This window comes from Macaca nemestrina, chromosome 14, assembly GCF_043159975.1.
Source record: "Macaca nemestrina isolate mMacNem1 chromosome 14, mMacNem.hap1, whole genome shotgun sequence".
NCBI classification, from domain to species: Eukaryota; Metazoa; Chordata; class Mammalia; order Primates; family Cercopithecidae; genus Macaca; species Macaca nemestrina.
In genome coordinates, this window is record NC_092138.1 from 47,615,575 (window position 1) to 47,635,515 (window position 19,941).

General features: G+C 40.8%; 1 protein-coding gene across 2 annotated transcripts in view; it reads left to right on the top strand.

The window, feature by feature from the left end:
- The window catches only part of LOC105489072 (SH3 domain containing GRB2 like 2, endophilin A1), a 227,123-nt gene extending 207,407 nt beyond the window's left edge, over positions 1–19,716 (top strand). For both annotated transcript variants that reach the window (XM_011753705.2, XM_011753704.2), the window contains exons 4-9: positions 8,993–9,136; positions 9,990–10,123; positions 12,006–12,164; positions 13,863–13,966; positions 15,967–16,097; positions 18,110–19,716. In XM_011753705.2, coding sequence (XP_011752007.1) covers positions 8,993–9,136; positions 9,990–10,123; positions 12,006–12,164; positions 13,863–13,966; positions 15,967–16,097; positions 18,110–18,309 — 872 coding nt within the window. In that variant the 3' untranslated portion in view covers positions 18,310–19,716. The remainder of the gene's footprint in view (positions 1–8,992; positions 9,137–9,989; positions 10,124–12,005; positions 12,165–13,862; positions 13,967–15,966; positions 16,098–18,109) is intronic.
- Positions 19,717–19,941: the final 225 nt, after the last annotated feature.

Below are 19,941 nucleotides of genomic sequence, written 5' to 3' on the forward strand. Positions count from 1 at the left end.
TCAAATATCCTATCTTTTTTTTTTAAGCCAAGAAGTATAATAATACTTCACCTGGCCACCACAGATGAGAATTGGAATGCAATAAAACTTGTCACAAGCTGGGAGGAACCAGCAGTGTGCTGCTATAGGCTTAACAACCATCTTTCTGGAAGAAAAACCTTGATTTGTAGCATGAGCCAGCTTCTGTGTCTCCCATGGCCATTTTCAAGCTACCCGTGTGACATCACTGAACTCTGACTTGGAAAAAGAGACTCACACTTGGCTCCCCCGAGCAGTGCTGGCCTAACTCCAGCATACCACTGGGTTGAACTACCAAGGAAGAGTAGCTCCCACAGGTAGGGAGGCAGCAAATGCTCTGTAAATACCTGTAGACAGAGGCAGGGAGACCTTTGTAGAGTGGAGAATGTTAGGGACCTGCCTCTTCTTTATTTCTGAAAATCTTAGATTACACATTCATTGATTGATTTCATGCTTATGTGCTTATAGAAGTAAAGCGTTTAGTCAGTAAAATATTGCTACCCAAGGACTCAATAAATGATGCAGTCAAGAAATTGTATATATTTTTGGAGGCTTCTTTCAAACTTAACTTTTTAAGATGATTTTATTCAAAAAAAGTAAACCCAGGTGGAATATTTATAAAGATAAAAGCTTCAGAAATCCATGTGAAATGAAAATTATATAATTGGTTTGCTCACAAACGTAGGAATTCAGATAGTTTTAAAAAATTACTTTGATTTAACGTTTGTTAAAATAATCAGGTATAGAAAGAAAGTATATGAGTTGAATGGTATCCCTCCCAAATTCATTTTCCCCTGGAACCTCAGAATGTGACCTATGTCAGCTCAGGCTGCCTTAACAAAACGTCAGGCTGGGTGGCTTAAACAACAGCAATTTATTTTCTTGCGTTTCTGGAGGTTGTATAGTCCAAGATCAAGGTACTGGACCATGTTTTAATTTCTGATGAGGGCTCTCTTCCTGGCTGGTAGATGGCCACCTTCTCACTATGTCCTCATGTGACCTTTTTGCGGTGTATGTGTGTGCGTGGAGAGAGAGAGATTCTTCCCTCTCTTCCTCTCTTAGAAGGTCACCAATTCTATTGCATTAGGACTTTGACCTCCTGACTTCATTTAATCTGAATTACTTCCTAAAAGCACTGTCTCCAAATACAATTACATTGGGTATTAGAGCTTCAACATATAAATTTGGGGAGGACAAATAGCAGTCTTCTTACCTTTTTTACATTAATCACTTACCAACTCTATTCTTTTGGCCTAGGTTGGGCCCTCATCCCTATCTTTAGTTTTATACTAGAGGCAAACTAGATATTTATAGCCAAACCCACCAATGCTAAGAACTTTCCTCTTGTCCGTGATAATCTGGGAATGCCATATTTATACATTTCAGTAGACCTCTTGATTAACCTCCTTCTATAACACAGTTTATCATATTGGTCATAGCCTCCATTTTAATGAATATTTCCGTAAGTGCCAGGCACAGTGCTGGATACTATAAAACATCATTTCTAATCCTCACGATAAACCCAACAAGGTAGCTTTGATTTTCTCCATTCTGTGGATGAAGAAATCCATTCATTTTTTTCAGTTATCTTCCATGTTTACTCTAAGGCAGTTCTAAGCCCTGGGCAGGTATGAGTGAATGAGGCAGGCAAAGCCCTTTCCCTCATGGAGCCTATACTCTGGAAGGATGAGACTGATAGAGAATAATACCTAATGTCAGATATGATCAGTGCAATGAAGAAAAATGGAAGTAAGAGGGGCAGAGTGTGACTGGGTCCGGGAAGTCCTCATATATGTGAGAACAATGAAGAGCCATGTTGGCAGGGGGAGGTCAGAGGGGCAAGAGAACATAGGACCTTTTCACCATTGTTGGAAGTTTTGTTCCTACCTTGAATGACATGGGAACACATTAAAGTGCTTTGGGAAGAACGGTGACGTGATCTGAATTACACTAAATAGGACTGTCTTTACTCTTCTAGTGAGAATAGATTATAGGGGGCAAGCATGGAAGCAGGGAGCCTAGTAGGAGCTTATTTTAATAATCCAGGCTAGAGATTGTAGTGGCTTAGACTGGAGTGAGAAACAGTCTGATCCTAGATGTGTTTTGAATGTAGAGCTGACTGAATACTGACTAATTGCATATTAGGCAAGAGAGACATCAAAGATGACTATAAAGTCTAGGGCCTGAGCAAGTGGGAGAATGAATGGAGTTGTATTCATTAATATTGAGAGTACTACAAGAGGAGCAGGTTTGGGATGATGATGGGAAATCTGGAGTTTAGTTTGAATATGTTAAGTTTGAGAGGCCTACACATCCTAGTGCAGTCAAGTAGATATTAGAATACCTGAGTCTGCAATACAGTGTAAAGGGCTGGCCTGCAGAGATACATGAGCATCATCAGCTTGCCAACTCAAGGAGGTGATGCAATTGGCCAGAGCTGATGAGAGGTGGGACTTCAGGGCCCAGGCTTGCTTGCTCATATCCCCAAGGCCCATTGGACCCATGCTCGGTGGCCTAACCCACTGGATATTCTAAATTATTAAGATAGAGATGGGGGTCCTTACATCTATGGTTTTAAAATGTTTTCTGCATAATTCTGATATACATTAGGTTGACCACCACTAGTAAAAGCCTTTAGAAAAGGATTTTGTGTTTTGGAGACTTAAGGTTTTCCATCTGAAACTTTTAGTCCCACAGGAAATTTAATGGAATGGGAAAGAGAATGGGTTTGGGAGTGACTCAGACCTGAGCCTGAATCCAGTCTTTGCCTGTTAGTAACTATGAGAACTTGGATAGGCTTTCCAGCCCCTCTGAAGTTCCATATCCTTACTCTATAGATGCAGCCCATCCCTCTTTCTGAAAGTGAGAGTAATTGAACCAGACCCACAGAGTTGTGAAGATTAAGGTAAATTGTTTATATAAAGCTCCTGGCTTAGAGTAGACATTAATTAAAAGCTAATCTGACCTGCCACATATAAAACCACTGGAAGAAAACCCTGTTCTTGAATTTTGTTTCATCTTCATTTGGGGGCAATTTTCTTCTGCTTGTTATCTAATGGCCTAGCCTTCAAGATTCCAGATGTTGTCAGATAAGTTACTTCTCTTTACCCGCCACCAACCTCCTTTGAGCTCAAGACTGATCTGCTTGGTTGTCTGCTGTACAGCCACATGGATATTGTTAGACTTTCTGTTTCTGCATTTGAAGTACTTACACACTTCCGCTCTAAAGTCTTCTCTTTGTCCTGCGTTCTTCATCTCAGATTTGTATCATCACCTCCCACGTTTTCAGTCTAGAGGCTTTAACACAGTGGTTCTCAACCTTGGCTGCACATTAGAATCACCTTTGGGATTTTAAAAACTGCCGTGTCCAGACCACATGCCAAACCAATCACATCAGAATCTTTGGGAGTGAAATTTCTGAATTTGTTATTGATCTATAACATACAAAAAGTACAACACATACATCGTAAGTATATTGCTCAATGAACTATTATAAACTGATGCTTCTGTTAAAAGGTACATAGTTCAAGAAACTGAACATTGTCAACATTCCAAAAGCTCCCTCCACAGACACTATCTGCCCTGACCTTTAACACTATACACTTTTATCTGTTTTGTAACTGAAATATGACCATAGAACATGTATTCTTTTGATCTGGCTTCTTTTGTTCATCTTCTATTTGTTCTGCTTCTTTCATTCTTACTGCTCTGTAGAATTCCCTTGTGAGAACATAGCACGATTTATTTATCCATTTTCTCCACTGATGAGCATTTAGGTGTTTCCATTTTCTAGATATTTTGAATAGCACATTTTTGTACATGTCTGTTATGCATGTACACATTTCTGATGGATATACACCTAGAAGTGGAGTTACTGGGCTACAGGGTGTGTGTCTATTCAGCTTTAGTAAACCCTACCAAATTGTTGTCCAGAATTTTCTGCCAGTTTGTTCTCCTGCCAGCGGTATTTGAGAGTTCTGGTTGTTCCAAACTCTGAACACTTGATCTATCTCTGGTTTGTGTCCTTTACTCAGATTCTCCAGGTACCTAGAATGGCCTTTCCCAAGTCTCTCCTTTTACGGTTCACTCTTCCAGCAAGCCCAGCTCGAGCATCATCTGTTCATTAGCCTCCCCGCCTTACTCTTTCAGGTAGAATTTGTTGCTGTGTCTTCTGCAGTGTAAATATTAATACATTACAGCCTCGCCCACGCTCTGCCTCACAGCAGTGAGTGAGCACTCTGACTCTCCACCTGGATAATAAGCTTTTTAAGAGCAGAGGCTGCACCTCACTTCTTTCAGAGTCTCCCTAGCCATAACCCTTTCACATTATAGGTGCTTCATGAATATTTCTTTTGCTGACTTTATCACAGAGAAAATATTTTAAAAATAGATTTTTGGTAAATGACTATTCAACCAGGCAGTGAAATGTCACAGTTTTTCTGTATGAAGAATGCGTAATTGTTTCCAGTGTAACCTACTTACTGATTTTAATTAATTTAATCTTTTTTCAACTCCTTGATGTGGGACTCATGATTTAGCTTGGGAACTCTCTTTTTCGGGGAAAATAAGAGCCTTTTTTCTGATTCTGGGAGAGCATGTGATCACTTTTTGTCATCCTCGCATAAAGCAGATTTTCTTTTTTTTTTTTTTTTTGAGACGGAGTCTCGCTCTGTCGCCCAGGCTGGAGTGCAGTGGCCGGATCTCAGCTCACTGCAAGCTCCGCCTCCCGGGTTCACGCCATTCTCCTGCCTCAGCCTCCCGAGTAGCTGGGACTACAGGCGCCCGCCACCTCGCCCGGCTAGTTTTTTGTATTTTTTAGTAGAGACGGGGTTTCACCGTGTTAGGCAGGATGCTCTCGATCTCCTGACCTAGTGATCCGCCCGTCTCGGCCTCCCAAAGTGCTGGGATTACAGGCTTGAGCCACCCTGCCAGGCCAAAGCAGATTATCATGGCACAATTTAAGAAGGAATTGCTTCCAAAGAGCCAGATTCCTAAGGGAAGATTGGAGTGAGTGATGGCAAACCATATAGCTTTTTAGCCTACCTGAGAAGTGGAACTGTACTCTTCTGTACTTTACGAAATGGAGTCAGGAGAAATGAAGAGACTCAGTGGTAGCCTTGGAATCCTTAACATTTAATTAGTGTGAGGGGAAAGCAGGTCTGGTGCCAAGGAGACCTGCTCTCTCAAACCATCCTGTGAGACCACAGAGTGGTGTGACCAGATTGTATCAGCAGCCTCTAGTGTCATTCCAGAGCACAGTGGGCGGTCATGGTACTTTTGAACAGGAAAGCTTTAACTAAGGGTTTGAAAAAATTATGTGTACAGAAGCATTTTATAAAAAATTAAAATGTTTAAATGAAGTGATTCAGCCCACAGTGGGGAAGAGCAAGGAAAAACTGGAACCCATGGGCACCTCTGCATCTTTCTGTCACCCCCTCTCACTAACGCCAGGCTTCATAGTGTTAGGGCTGCTGCTTCAACTTCACTTCCCACATCTTTCACAGCCTCATTTTGGACCAGTTCTGACTTTTGTCTATGGAAACACGCAAGGAAGGGACTCTGGGCAATGCAGTTCCCTGTGTAAGCAAGTTGTCAGTAGAGCATTCCAGAACACACACTCATAGACAGGAGAGCCTGGAAGGAGGAAAGAAAGAATATTTTCCCCAGTATCCAGTGCCTGTTGTGTTGTCTGTGCTGGTTTTTGCTGTTTATCATTGAACACTGATAACAGTCTTACGAATGAGAGATTTCTCAGGGATTCACAGCTAACTAGCAAGATTTAGAGTCTGGATTTTTAGCTATGTCTGTATGAGCTCAAAGCTAATGTTCATTTTAATGAACTCTGCTGTTTTCCATGGAAAGTAAGACCTAATGGTTTTCCTGTTTGTTTGTTTGTTTGTTTGTTTGTTTGGATTAGGAAATAAAAACTAAGATTTAGCAGAAGTACTGAGTTTTCAGCATCCTCAGCTAGCTGCCATGCTAGGTAAGCAGCTGTAGGACAGATCGGGCAGTGACTCACATGGACACTGCTTTCAGGTCAGAGGAAATAACTCAGGCAGGGCTAGCAGAGCTTCTGTTTTATTCTCAGCAGAGCTTAGACCTCCCTTTGGCTGTTACCAGAATTAGAAAGCTTGTCAGGGATGCTACAGATGATACTTTAGAGTTGGGAGTTAAGATTGAGCCTCAACTGCCCCCATTTGTCTTCCTTAAAAGATAGCATCAATTTTAAGGTCAAAAAAGAAACTACTCATTTTAACAGAGGACAAAATAGTGGGGCCCTTTTGGGAATAGGTCAACCTTTTATGGTCATTCTAATTTTACTTCCTGCTGTTTTAGTTCACCCGATAAATTTCCTTCTGGGAATCACCTAGAAGTAGATGCGTAGAAGTTTGAAGGAGAGGAGTTAGGTTTGTTTAGAAGAGAAGGGACATGGATCTCTAAGGGCACATACAACTTGGTAAAAAAATCCAGGCTGAGGATAGATAATAGGAATTTGAGTGCTTTCAATTTGTATTTTCCAAGCTCACTCTCAGTTTATTAAAGTACTGCTTTAAACAATCATTTAAAGACAATTATGTTAACATTTAAAGATGGTTAATTCAGAGGTCTGATGATATTTTTAATAACACAGAAGTTTCATTAACCCAAGATTCTTAATATGTAATAAATTTGTGAATGAATTTAAAAGCTAGTCTCTTCAGATATGGGGATTAATAGACTTTTTTATCATTTGAAGTAGATAAGCTAGTAGAAAATGGCTTTCCTCCTCCTTCTCATGAAAATATAGAACATATCCAAGATATTCTTAGTAAAATAATAAAGCTCTTCATAATTGAACAACATTCAAAATGGTGTATTTGAAATTCAGCCACAATGTATTAAACTGTTTAGAATTACTTACCTGGAGACAGCCCTTATTAGAGCCAAGATATAAGCACTTAAACCACATCCAGCTTTTATAAAAGGCATACATCCTTAAATGTAAAATGGACTGAATAGGATTTGTAGGGATTAACTCGTGTGGTTTCATTACTCTGTTTCTCCTTTCCTTCTGTTCATTCTGTACATTTTAGATGTTTGCTTAGTTTATTTGTACTCTTTTCATTTTATTCATGCTGTCATTCCTCAGTGTCCCCCAGTACCATGATATCAGCCATGATAATATTTATCATACTTGTTGCCTCTGTTTATCTTACTCCTCACTATATTGTGAGCACCTTGAGGGCCAGGACTATGTCCTTCCTGGATCTCCGATATGACTCACTGCAGAAAATAATTATATCGTCCCCTTAAAAAGGGTTCTGTGGCATTTTCTCTTTTTTAAAAAGAGACAGGGCCTTGCTGTGTCACCAAGAGTGGAGTGGTACCATTATAGCTCACTACAGCCTCAAACTCCTGGCCTTGAACAATCTTTCCACGTCAGCCTCCCTGGTAATTGAGACTTCAGGTGGGCACCACCATGCCCTGCTAACTTTTAAATTTTTTTGTAGAAATGGGGTCTTGCTATGTTGCCTTGCTGGTCTCAAACTCCTGTCCTCAAATTATTTTCCTGCCTTGGGCACCTAAGATGCTGGGATTGTAGGCATGAGCCACCACACTTAGCCTACATTTTCTATTTTTCAAATTTAACATATGATCCCTTTTATATGAAAAAGCACATAAGAAGTAAATTTTGTATTTTTCTAGTCACCACCAGCCTTTACATGTGCTGTTAGCCTGACTAACTGCTACATACTGTTTGGTTCTAAACTTAAAGATACTTCCCTCTAGGAATCCTTTGCAATGCCCCTCCCCCACAGGCAAGGACAGTGCCATGTATCTGGGACTCTTCTCAATACCCCATCATGGCACTTGGTATATGTACTTCACTCTAATTAATTTTAAAATAGACTCTACCCTCAGTTCATTATAAACTTTGTGAAAGCAGGAACCATAATTGTCTTGCTCATTGTAATATCCATGGGACAGGGTTGCAGAATGTCCTCTCCTGATAACTTTTCTCATCTCTATTCAATGCCTCTAAGACTCAAAGTTTAAATAAAAGCCTCGTGAAATAAATGTTCAAGATTGTCAGCCACTGAATGCTGGAAGTACCTTAAGCTGTGATTCTATCTGGGGTTTCCATGATGATGGGATTTGGGATATAGTCCTAGGTTAATGTGTAATCCCAACTTTAATTATGAACCTGAGGAACCTAGCTATCCTAGCATCAATTAAGTCATAGGCTATAACAGTTTTTTTAATAAAGCTGTTTTTGCCACTAAAACTGGAATTGCTTTCTAGGCAACTTCTTTTATAAAAACAAAAGCAAAGAAACAGAAATTGAAATGTTCTCTTTGAGGCACAAAACTAATTTTCTCTAGTTATGTGCTCGATAAGTGATTAAGTCTTTTACATGAACACAGTATTTTTGCTCTTCGTGGGTTTGTTTACCATCAGAATCTTAGTTGAGAAATGATTTTGAAAATAGTTCTATTTCATACATGGTATAAGTGAAACAAGGCATAAGGCCCACTCTGCATGAATTTACCATTGGTTCCTTACTTTAATCTTTAGACTCCTAGAATTGAACTATAAAACTAGAATAAAATTTAGAGGTCATCACATAATATGAGAGTTTCTAAAAAGCTCTCCATGGAAGCACCCAGCTCTCCAGAGTCACTGCAGGGGCCACCACAATGAAGGGAGGATGGGGAAGGGCACACAGCGATACGATTTGAGCCTGTAATCCTGCTTCACCCGGAACAGTGTTGGTGTAATTCATTATAAGATCTTAAGGGAAAGGGAGAGCTTAGTGCTTTAAAAAAGTGATTGATTAGACTGACTGATGGAGAGAACACTGGAGCCTACTGAAGGTACACTTACCAGTAGCTGAGCTACTTTGTAGGCCTCTTTGAGACCTGATCCTCCATCCAGTCCTGTTCCGCTGTGTCACATTGCCTACTCTGAAAGCTTGTTCTCTCTTCACCTTCAGCTTCCAGAGCTAAGCTCAGCATGATCAACACCATGTCAAAAATCCGTGGCCAGGAGAAGGGGCCAGGCTATCCCCAGGCGGAGGCGCTGCTGGCGGAGGCCATGCTCAAATTTGGAAGAGAGCTTGGAGATGATTGCAACTTTGGTAACAAGTGCTTCCTCACATTGTAATTGTTTCATTTTCCATGGGGATTTTGGTGCTGGTAAGAAATTCTGTAGAAATGGGATAAATCATTTTATATTTTGGTTTTCAATTTTAGATCTTATATTCATGGGCCAAAAACTTGTTTTCAGAATTATTTCGTTCGCTCTAATGTGTTTATCTTATAAGCTTTCTTCCCCTCACCGCTGCCCCCCATAAGACCTCAGTCTTTGCAACAGCTTTAATTGACGTATCCAGATGCCTCCTCGGCACTTTCTGTTGGGTATTTCTGGCAGTCATTGAGTATTGAAGCAGAGTGAGCAGACACAGTCAGCATGATTCAAAGCCCTGCTTCATGGGCTTTTTCGTAGATCTTTGTTCACTTGTATATGGTACCTAGTTTTACTGCCCAAGGTGAAACATGATTTATTCCTTCACCCTGTCTCCCCCAACACTCAGCTACCACACCCAACATCTTCTTGTTTCACCCCCTTGTGATGTGGGATCTCCTTCCTGGTTGAACCGTGCTATTTCTGGTACTTACTTCTGCTAAACAGATTGGCCTTAAGCTAGTCGCGTATTAGGGAAAACTGGTACTTACAAGAGAGGGCAGGGAGCTTCCTAAATTGCTTTATAAGGGAAAAAGTAATTGTTAAATTCTTGATGAGAGGTATTTACCCTCTTAGGGTGCATTGAGTCTGTTGCTGGGAGTGAACTGAAGATACCTCTTCTCTCTTGTCTGTTGTCTTTAGAAGACAAGTGGTAATCCTTTGGGTTTTCATCTGTGAAGGGCCGTGTTATTGTGAGTGCATTTCATCTTTATTCTGTAACATGAAAGAGCTTTGTTCTCTCCTAGGCCCAGCGCTTGGTGAGGTCGGGGAGGCCATGCGGGAACTGTCGGAAGTCAAAGACTCTTTGGACATAGAAGTGAAGCAGAACTTCATTGACCCTCTTCAGAATCTTCATGACAAAGATCTTAGGGAAATTCAAGTATGTACAATGAGTCTTCTGGAAAGTGGACAGTTGAAATCATACAGATGCAGATGCCTTTTTTCTGTAGAAAACATTTTTTAGCTTACCCTGCATGTTGTCAGCTCTGGGCACGTTAATTACAAAACAACCCAGTAAGACAAAATGAGAGGAACTAGAAATGTGATACTTTTCAGCCTGTTATGACTGTGCCACTCATGAGGGGTGTCTCTGACTTCTCTATGTTTGATTTTCAGATTGAATAGTTTTTTTCAGACCTTTTCTCCAGAGGATATTATTATTTCCCTGAGAATACAGTTTTATTAATTATTCTATGGCGTGCTGGGCTGATTTCATCCACTAAAATGTTAGTTGTACTAGTTGTTAGCTTAAATAGTTATTCTATCACTCTATAAGCACATTTAAAAATTTTTTTATTTTTTTCCAAGTCCAGAAATTAGATGCATGCATATGTTTTTATATTAATATTTTCATAATGGCTGTTAGGATTGAGGAAGAATACCAACTAGCTTCTTTCTAAAACATGTAGAGCGGTTAAGCTATTTATAATAAATAAAGTTCATACGTCTTTGAGTGTGGAATGTTTGCTTACTTTTTTTTATCTAACAAATATTTGTTGAGCTTTTTTGAAACTTGGTTGGGTGTAAAACGGATTGCCATAACTTGAACTAAGGCCTCCTCCTTCTCCTTATTCTAGCTTAAATCTCCTTTAACAGTACCATTTGCTCAAGATTATAGAGTTAGTAAGTGACAGACTCACCCTAAATCCAAAATGTAACTCTGACTCCAGTGCTGTACCCCGTAACTGACTGTAAGTTCAAATGTTTAAAAAATAAGGTTCCTTCCAAATGAGCATTTAGTTTGGATCAAGGTATGGACTGGGGGGCAGGGGATGCAGTGTGAGGGAAGGTCTAGAATATTTTTCGTCCTCCTTTCCTTTTCATTTGTTTTTAGCCACTCCCTACTTTGTTTTCATTTCCTTTCATTCTGCTCCATACATACCTAGTAATAAGGGAAAATCCAGGATTTTCCTTCATCCATTAGTAGTGAAAGACTAGCTATCAGGGAAAAAAAAAAATACTTTTTAGCTTTGAAAAACTACTTTGCTACCTGGTCACTAGAGATGATGGGTGGAGCCTGGGCAGCCATCTACTAGGGATGGTGCAAGGAGGGGATTGAAGCTTGGCATGGAGCATTAGGTATAATCCCTTTGAAGGTCCCTTCCAAGTGAGATTTTGTTCTTGAGCTCAATTATATGTCAAGTTGGAGGCTTACACTAAATCACTGGTTCCCTGAAAGCTGCATCAGTCAGCTGGGGCAAGTGTTAAGATGTAGATTTCTAGGCCCCAGCCCTAGATATTGATTCAAGAGATCAGGAATCCAAATTTGTAATAAGCAGCCTAGGTGATTCTAATAGACCAGATGATTTGAAAAGCAAGAATGCGATTTCTGTCTCACTTAATTTCAAGGAAAGTGTTTTTCCTCTGGCTTCTCATGAGATACCATTTCTCTTGAAGACAGGGCCTGTGGGGCCTGTGAGTGTGTCCTTTCAGGGCATGTGCATTCCTTCTCTGTTTCTGTCATGGGCTGGAAAGGCTTAGTCCAGCTTGGCTTTGGCCTGGCAAGGCCAGAAAATAAAGGGCACTGATACTTCCTACAATTTATCTTTTATTCTTAATTATTTTAAAAGATATTCTCCCGTATTTAACCTTTGAAAGCATTGGCCCCATTGATGCATGTTTCCTTATTTCTCTGGTGATGTTGTATTTTAAAACTTAGCCTACCTTAATTTGGAAGTTAATGGATGTGATGGAGAAGTGAGCTCAAATATGCCTTTTCCATAAGCCCTTTCAAAGCCTATTCCTGCCCTTGACTTTTTTAGCATCATCTAAAGAAGTTGGAGGGTCGACGCCTGGATTTTGATTATAAGAAGAAACGACAAGGCAAGATTCCAGATGAAGAGCTTCGTCAAGCTCTAGAGAAATTTGATGAGTCTAAGGAAATTGCTGAGTCAAGCATGTTCAATCTCTTGGAGATGGATGTAAGTGACTCTCCTGTGGTTTTCAATTTAATCTTATCATCAAGGCACATTAATGTGTTAAAGGGCATAATCCTTAAAAGCATTAATATCTGATTACACTGTGTGATAAGAACTTCAGTAGATAGTTATTTATTTTAAATAATTGTAAGTGATAAAGTAGACTGAGAAATAGAAAAGTTTTTTTCTGCATCCTGTAGTTTGATTTAACTAGATTCTTGTCTGCTAGTGAATCTTAAAGTACAGATGCTCCTTAACTTACGATGGGGTTAAAATCTTGAATATATCGTGTAATTTATTGAATAGTGCGTTAAAAGTAAAAAAACAGAATGGTTGGGGGTACTTGAAGTATGGTTTCTACTGAGCGCATATCAGTTTTGCACCATCGTAAAGCCTACAAATCGTTCGGTCAGGGACCCTCTCACTTATCGATAGTGGGAAGATAAAGGATATTTCTGATGATCTATGTATAAATTCACTAGAGACTTGAGAACTTGAGAGTTGTGGAGCACGAGGCATCAGTAGTACAAGTAGTGCAAGTCAGTAGTGCAAGTCCCAGAGTCCAAAGGCCAGAAAGCCTATAGCTGTGACATCCAAAGACAGGAGCGTATGGGTGTCCCTTCCTTAGAAGAGAGAGAACAAACTTGCCTTTCCTCTGCTTTTTGTTCTGTGTGGGTCCACAGCTGAGTGGATGGTGTCCACCCCCATAGGGAAGGGCAGCTCTTCCTTAGTTAGTCTACTGAGTGAATGCCAGTCTCCTCTGAAAACACCCTACCAAACACACCCAGAAACAATGCTTTACCTGCTCTCTGGAGATCCCTTAATCTAGTCAAGCTATCACCTAAAATTAACCATCACATTGCCTGCTTGCCTTACTCCTGACTGTGGCACAGGAGGCATGTTGAACATATCCAGACTTTCCCCCCACCTGGAAACAGTGTAGGTTTGTTTATGTAAAACAACTTGTGCCCACCTAACTCCTCGAGAGGAATACTGTGGGCCTGAGGGGTGACCCAAATCACAATGCTCCTTCCCTGCAACACAGCACCCTTCCCCATCCCCAGATTCATGCGACAACACTGCCTCTGTTGACTTGGAGGCTGCTACCTAGCTGGATCGTAATGTGAAACGTAAAATCAAGAGAAATCAAGCTTAGAATATTAGAGCAGGAATGCATGCAAGATGTCACTTGATTCAGCCCTTTTACATTATAGAGGAGGCTCAGAGAGCACAGAATATTTTTCTGTCATACCATGTCGCCTCTCCGGGTACATTATGTGAGATATTGTCACATTTTTATTAACAGTACCAATATTAACAGCATGAAAAGTATAGGGAACAAAGAGTCCTTTGGCCAGCATACCTTCTTTTCTATATCAATAAAAGAAGTCAAATCCCAAATACAAGATTGTAGCTAGGCATGAGACTCTTTAGAGCTTTATGGTCTTCCTGAGGGTTACCAGTGTTGCTTCTCCTCATGGTACTGATATGCATGATTCTAAGCATAAGGTTGCTTTCTTTTATCCTTGATGGATTTGAAACCTGCTGACCTATCTATCTTAATTGGCTTATCACACAGTCATCAGCACCACCAAACAGGGTCTGTGTGTTGAGTGCAACCTGTTGTATGTATGAAACAGTAGTGGCTGTTTAAGGATGGTAACATGGAAACTAAGGCATGATGTTCCCATTGATCTGCAGATTGAACAAGTGAGCCAGCTTTCTGCACTTGTGCAAGCTCAGCTGGAATACCACAAGCAGGCAGTCCAGATCCTGCAGCAAGTCACGGTCAGACTGGAAGAAAGGTATTCTACAGTTCCCTGCATTTCATATTTGCATTTCATTGCTATAAAATGATATATACAGAAATGGAAATCATAAAATACATTTGGAGACAAACATCTGCCAGAATTCCTGCTTATCCTAAACAGGCACCTTGTGGATTGTTTTGATTTTGTTTTTTCTTGTGCTTTGTTGAATCTAATTTTCTGTTTATGAGAGGTCGATACTTGGGTTGTATTTTGGTTGCCACAGGTGGGACACCAGGATGCTACTGCTGATAATGGATGCTGGATACATATCATCATCAATCTTATAACAGCCCTATAACCTAGGTATTTTTAGCCTCGACTAACAGATGAGTAAACTGAGGCTAAGAGAGGTGAAGTAACTAGCCCAGGGTCACTCAGTGGTACGAGTGGAGTTCACAGCCAACCATAACCTGTTTGAAAGGCTGTTTTTTTCACATCTTGTGTTTCTCTGAATGGTGGTCAAGTCCACTGCCATCAGAGAGAGCCGCTTTCACCTTGTTCGATGTACCTCACAGCAGGGCTGTGGTAGTAGGAAACTACCGTGTGAATGTGGCTCCGTGGAGTTGTGGGGCACAGCCTGTGTGGCTGTATACCAGTGGTCCTGTGTTATAATATAATATGTGTTATTTTAATTCAGCCAGATCAAACAGGGTGATTTTGCTGTACACGTATACCTCAAAGGGTCACCTCAGCAGGCTTTTTTCTTAGGCCACATGGCCAGATTAGACTCTCATAGCTGATCACGTGGCTGCCTGCATGATGAAGACCCCAATCATACGATTCCACGCCATTGAAAACATCACCTATTTTCATTGTTTTCCCTCAAGCTGATCTCATCTCAGCATCTTCTTAGATTTGTGGTCTAATTGAGCATTTTCCTTCAGCGCACCCTTGTGGAAACTTATGTAACGCTGAAGCCTCCAGAAAGGTTTTAAAACCATATACTTCCAAATACTAAAGAAATATTATGTGTCTTTGTAATGTCTCTTGAGCATGAAGGGAGCACTTTCCTTTCTTTCCTCTGAAACATGTTCAAAGTCAGTATCATTCTACGGTTACCATACCCTAAACCCTCACCCTCCCTTGCAAATCTCTTACATACTTTGTTTATTGAATACCTGAAACCATGGGAATTATTTAGGGGTGTGTAGAAGACAATTATTGGCCATACCTTTCCAATTTCCTTCTGTCTTCCCTCTTTCCTTTCCTCTTCCCTATATCTCAAACTGCTCATTCTTCTCACAGCACACAGTGTATTTCCTCCTTCCCTCTATCCAAATCTTCTCATGTTCTGAATGGAATAGCTCCCTTTCACATTTTCATCTGGAAACAACTCCTGTGTATCTTTTAGTTCTTTCCTTAAACCTCCTCCACCTTCCTTATGGAGAGGTAGACTCCTTCCCACCCTCACCCCCAACTACACCCCTGTGTTCCTGTGGCACTTTGTAGATATCTGTGACAGTGCTTACTAAAACTTATGGTCATCAGTTGTTTGTGTTCTGTCTCCCTTACAGACCATAATCTGTTTGCATCTTTTTTAAAATTGAAAAAATTGTGGGTACATAGGTGTATATATTTATGGGATACATGAGGTGTTTTCATACAGGCATGCAGTGCATAAGAATATCATGGGGAATGTGGTATGCATCCCCTCAAGCATTTAGCTTTTGTGTACAAGAACTGTGTTTTAATTCATTTCTGTGTTCCTGGTACCTAGCACAGTGCATATTTGGATAAAGGACTCTGAATAAATGAGAGAGGAAGTCAGGGATTGAGAGAGAGAGCGAAGACAGTGAGGACATGGCCCCATAAAGGGGCATCACCAAAATCTCAGACATGCACACACAAGAAAACTAAGGGTCCTTGTTTGATTTCCCACACTTCATCATGGTAGCATGGTGGGTGACCCAAACATTTCCTGAATCTTTATATTTCCTTTTGTTTTTACTTAACTGGCTACATAACCTTTCCCACCTCTTTTCTTTTTACTGCAGAATAAGACAGGCCTCAGCTCAGCCTAGAAGGGAATATCAACCTAAACCACGAATGAGCCTGGAGTTTCCAACTGGAGACAGTACTCAGCCCAATGGGGGCCTCTCCCACACAGGCACTCCCAAGCCTTCAGGTAAGGAGCTGAGACGGCAGATCCTATTGCATAGGCCTTGGCATATCCATTGGCACTCTTCCAGAAATTTTAGGAATAATCCAATCTGGCTGCATAGGAAATATGCAGTAATAGATTTCTTATGGAGTGGTTTGTCAGGTAGAAACTCTGTTAAAGGAATCCTTTTGTCTTTTTTCATTTACCTTTTCTTTCCTTCCTTTTAATTCTGTATAAAACTTTATTTGTATATCCCTTTCTCTCTCAATCATCAGCACACATGAACACATTTTATTTTGACCCTCCTTTGTGGTCGTAAATTGCCTTTCCTTGTCAGTTTGGTCTGCGTGTGTCATCTTTTCTCCTTCCTGTTCCCTCTGAATCCAGCCTGTATGACAATGAATGCCCCTGGACAGTGTGTCCCCATATGCATTCACATAGAGCCCACAGACGGCAAGCGGCTCCAGAAATGTGCTGATGAGCTGGATTTCTTGAGTCACAGAAGCATATGGTTAAATATATTTGCAGAAGATATTTTGAAACTCGACACTTGCTGGGTTTTCTTTCCCGTGCCTCACCTCTGATCACTTTATCATGCTGTGGCACTGGGGTTGATATAATAAAAGCTAGATGATATTTTATCTCAGGAATATTGATGCATACCTAATAGAGCATTCTTTTCCTTGTCACGCTTGCTCTCCACTCCCTACATGCAGATTACACAACAGCCTGTGCTGGAGACATTTTCAACCTCCACATTTGCTTGTTTGAAGTGGGAACTGTCTTATACTGGATGTGGATGTTAGAGATAGACAGCTTTCTTTTATTTTTCCTGTATCCCCAGTGCTTGATGTTCTACGGTAGAAAACTGTAAGATGCTCTCAGTTATTAAGAAAAAAAATAAGATCTGAGCCAGCAGGTGGCGCTCTCTGCCCTTTGTGCTCAGTGCTTCTGGGCATGGCATAAGCAGCTGTGGCTACTGATGCTGGCCACCAGGACTAGTCATAGAAATTGTGTATAGCTGTGCTTCTCCCTGCCTGCAGACCAGCCATATATTTCACTTTTCATCTGGAGACTCAGTCATTTGCTTCTTTCTCTAAATCATTGTTTCCTTTCCAGCCACCTAGATGGCATGGGAGCTGTGTGCACTTGTCTGAGTCTGTATGTACATATGTATGCATCTAATACTAATGCAGTGGGTCATTTGGAATAGATCCCTCTTAAGATATGATTTCATCCTTCATTATTTTACTCGAGGTAGAGTACATTATTTTTGTATGCCGTAGCTCCAGTGCACTGCCTATATTTATATATGCAACAGTTTACCAAGTATAAATTATATAATTTTTTTTACATAATCTCATTTAGTAGCCACAGTAGTAATGTGAAGTAAGTCCTACTGTTACATCCAATTTCAGACAGTGAAACTGAGAGTGAAGTGCCCTGTGTAAGGTCACAGAAAGTAAAAACTTGAACTCAGTGTTTTGTATTATTCTGTTGTTACCACGTTACAGCAGTTTTCCAGAGGCTGGGATTATCATTTTAAACAGCGATAACCAAACTGTTACTCAAAAACATTCTCCATGTAATTAACCATACTTTTTCAAATATGCAAAGATTTTAAAGTGCTCACATGAGACAATTCAGGCCATGCTGTGTTATTAACCTACATCATTTTATTCTTTTTAAGTCATTGTCCCTCCTATTTCTGGGCATTATCACAAAGGCAAACTTTAACGAAATCTGTTGTATGTATCACAAGAATAGTTGTGACCGTTTTTCATACTGGAAACAGAAACAGGAATATACAGCAACTTCCAAAGGTCCGAGAAAGCTTCTGAGGACTGGTAGAGGGCAAGATGCCCCATGAGTGGACACTGAGGTCCAGTAGCAAGAAGAAGCTTCAACAGGAAGAGGAATGAGGGAGGAAAGGCAGGGAGCAGCAAGCCAGGTGGGTGCAGCAGGCAGCAGATTCTGTGAGTTAAATACCCCTTATCCTTGTGTGTTCTTCTTTTCTCTCCTGCTCTTACTCCCAGGTGTCCAAATGGATCAGCCCTGCTGCCGAGCTCTGTACGACTTTGAACCTGAAAATGAAGGGGAGTTGGGATTTAAAGAGGGCGATATCATCACACTGACTAACCAAATTGATGAGAACTGGTATGAGGGGATGCTGCATGGCCATTCAGGCTTCTTCCCCATCAATTATGTGGAAATTCTGGTTGCCCTGCCCCATTAGGATGTTATGCTGGCTGGCTCACCTCCTCTTGACTCAGATAGTTACGGTTAACCACTGCTTTGGTAATGCTGCTTATAACACATCCCAAGTGCAGGCCGCAGTGGTCCACGTCATCCAGCCCCACCAAGTGTATTTGGTTGACTTGTGGGCTCCCACAGGAGTCATGGTGATGGATGATATCCTCTTAGCCTGGTGGGCATGGCATGTGCTTTTTAAAACATCATCTGAGACCAGCCAGTAGTCACAGAACTGCTGTTTACACAGTTCTCAGGAGGCTGTGGTTTCTTAGAATATGACCATGAGCCACATCACAGAAAAACCTTCCCACCGAAGATATTGTCTATCACCCCAGGGGGCATCTGAAGGTCTTTTTGCATTTCTCCATGCAAAGAGGAGAAAGCTTTTGCTTTCACACTGTCCCTTCCCAAATATGTGAGTCATGGAATTGTCAAAGTAAGCCTTCCCTCACCAGCAAATTGTCTCCTGATCTGAATGAATTTGTCTCTTAATGCATCCCTAGAAAAGTGTTAATTGTGGGTTCAAAGCATTCTCTGCAAACAGGCATCTCAGCTCTTCACACTTATGGCTATTTCTGAGGTATAGCCAGTTTTCTTCCCTCCTTGCTACTAAAGCCAGAGCGGTAATTCCAAATTATTTTTCAGTAAGACAGTTAATCAGCATTATTGTGAGAGAGGCTGAAAAGAAATTCTCCATTATGAGGAAATGGGAAGAAATCTGGTATCCAAGCTTAAATTTCTTGGTGTACAGAAACTCTGTATGTATTTAGGCTATTTCTGAAGGGCACAGGGAAGGGGGAACAAATCTCTTCAGTTTTATTTGTGAATTACATGTTTCATGAATCCATTTGGCACAGAGACACGAGGAGGAAAACACTAGTAACCATCTTTCCACTAGTTCATAGACTGAGAAACAGTAAATACCTTTCCTTTCCACTTTTACCCTGTGTTCTTTGAACATCATTTGTGCAGATTCTGCCCTCAATGAGGACCAAATAAAGATGATTTTTGTGCTTAGCAGTTTAAGGTATATGGCTGCATATGCAAAACTCTTTCCCAATTCAGTCGCTACTTTTACTTCTGCCCCTTCTATCCATAATCTTCATTTTGTGTATACAGTGCTGTGTGTAAGCTTATCAGTGTTTTTTTGTTTTTGTTTTTGTTTTGTATCAGTCATGAAAGTCCTGTTAGGTATCCAGAGTTCTATTTATCTAGCTGTACAGACTCTTTCAGAGGTTTAACGTGCTGCTTCCGATGTGCCACCTGCAGTAGCGGATCATGTGGAGTGAAAGGCAAATCTTAATGCTTAATGTATAAACTCTCACCACAGGAAGCATCGCTGTTTCCAATAAATATTGCTGAAGACAGAACCAAAGGCTCTGCTCCTTCATTTTGTGTCAGTTCTTTGGGTCTAACAATGGGTGGATGGGGGCTGGTTTCAGTCTCCATTGCTTTCTCATGCAGCCAAACAAGACCTGGTTCCAACTTCATATCTATCTCTTTATATGTAGGAAAAGTTTCAGCAGCAAGGATGTAGCTAGCCTGGACACTGGGATCTTCCTGGTAACCCCAGGAAGGAGGAGAATTTGGGAGAGAAGAAAGTAAGGAGAATTTT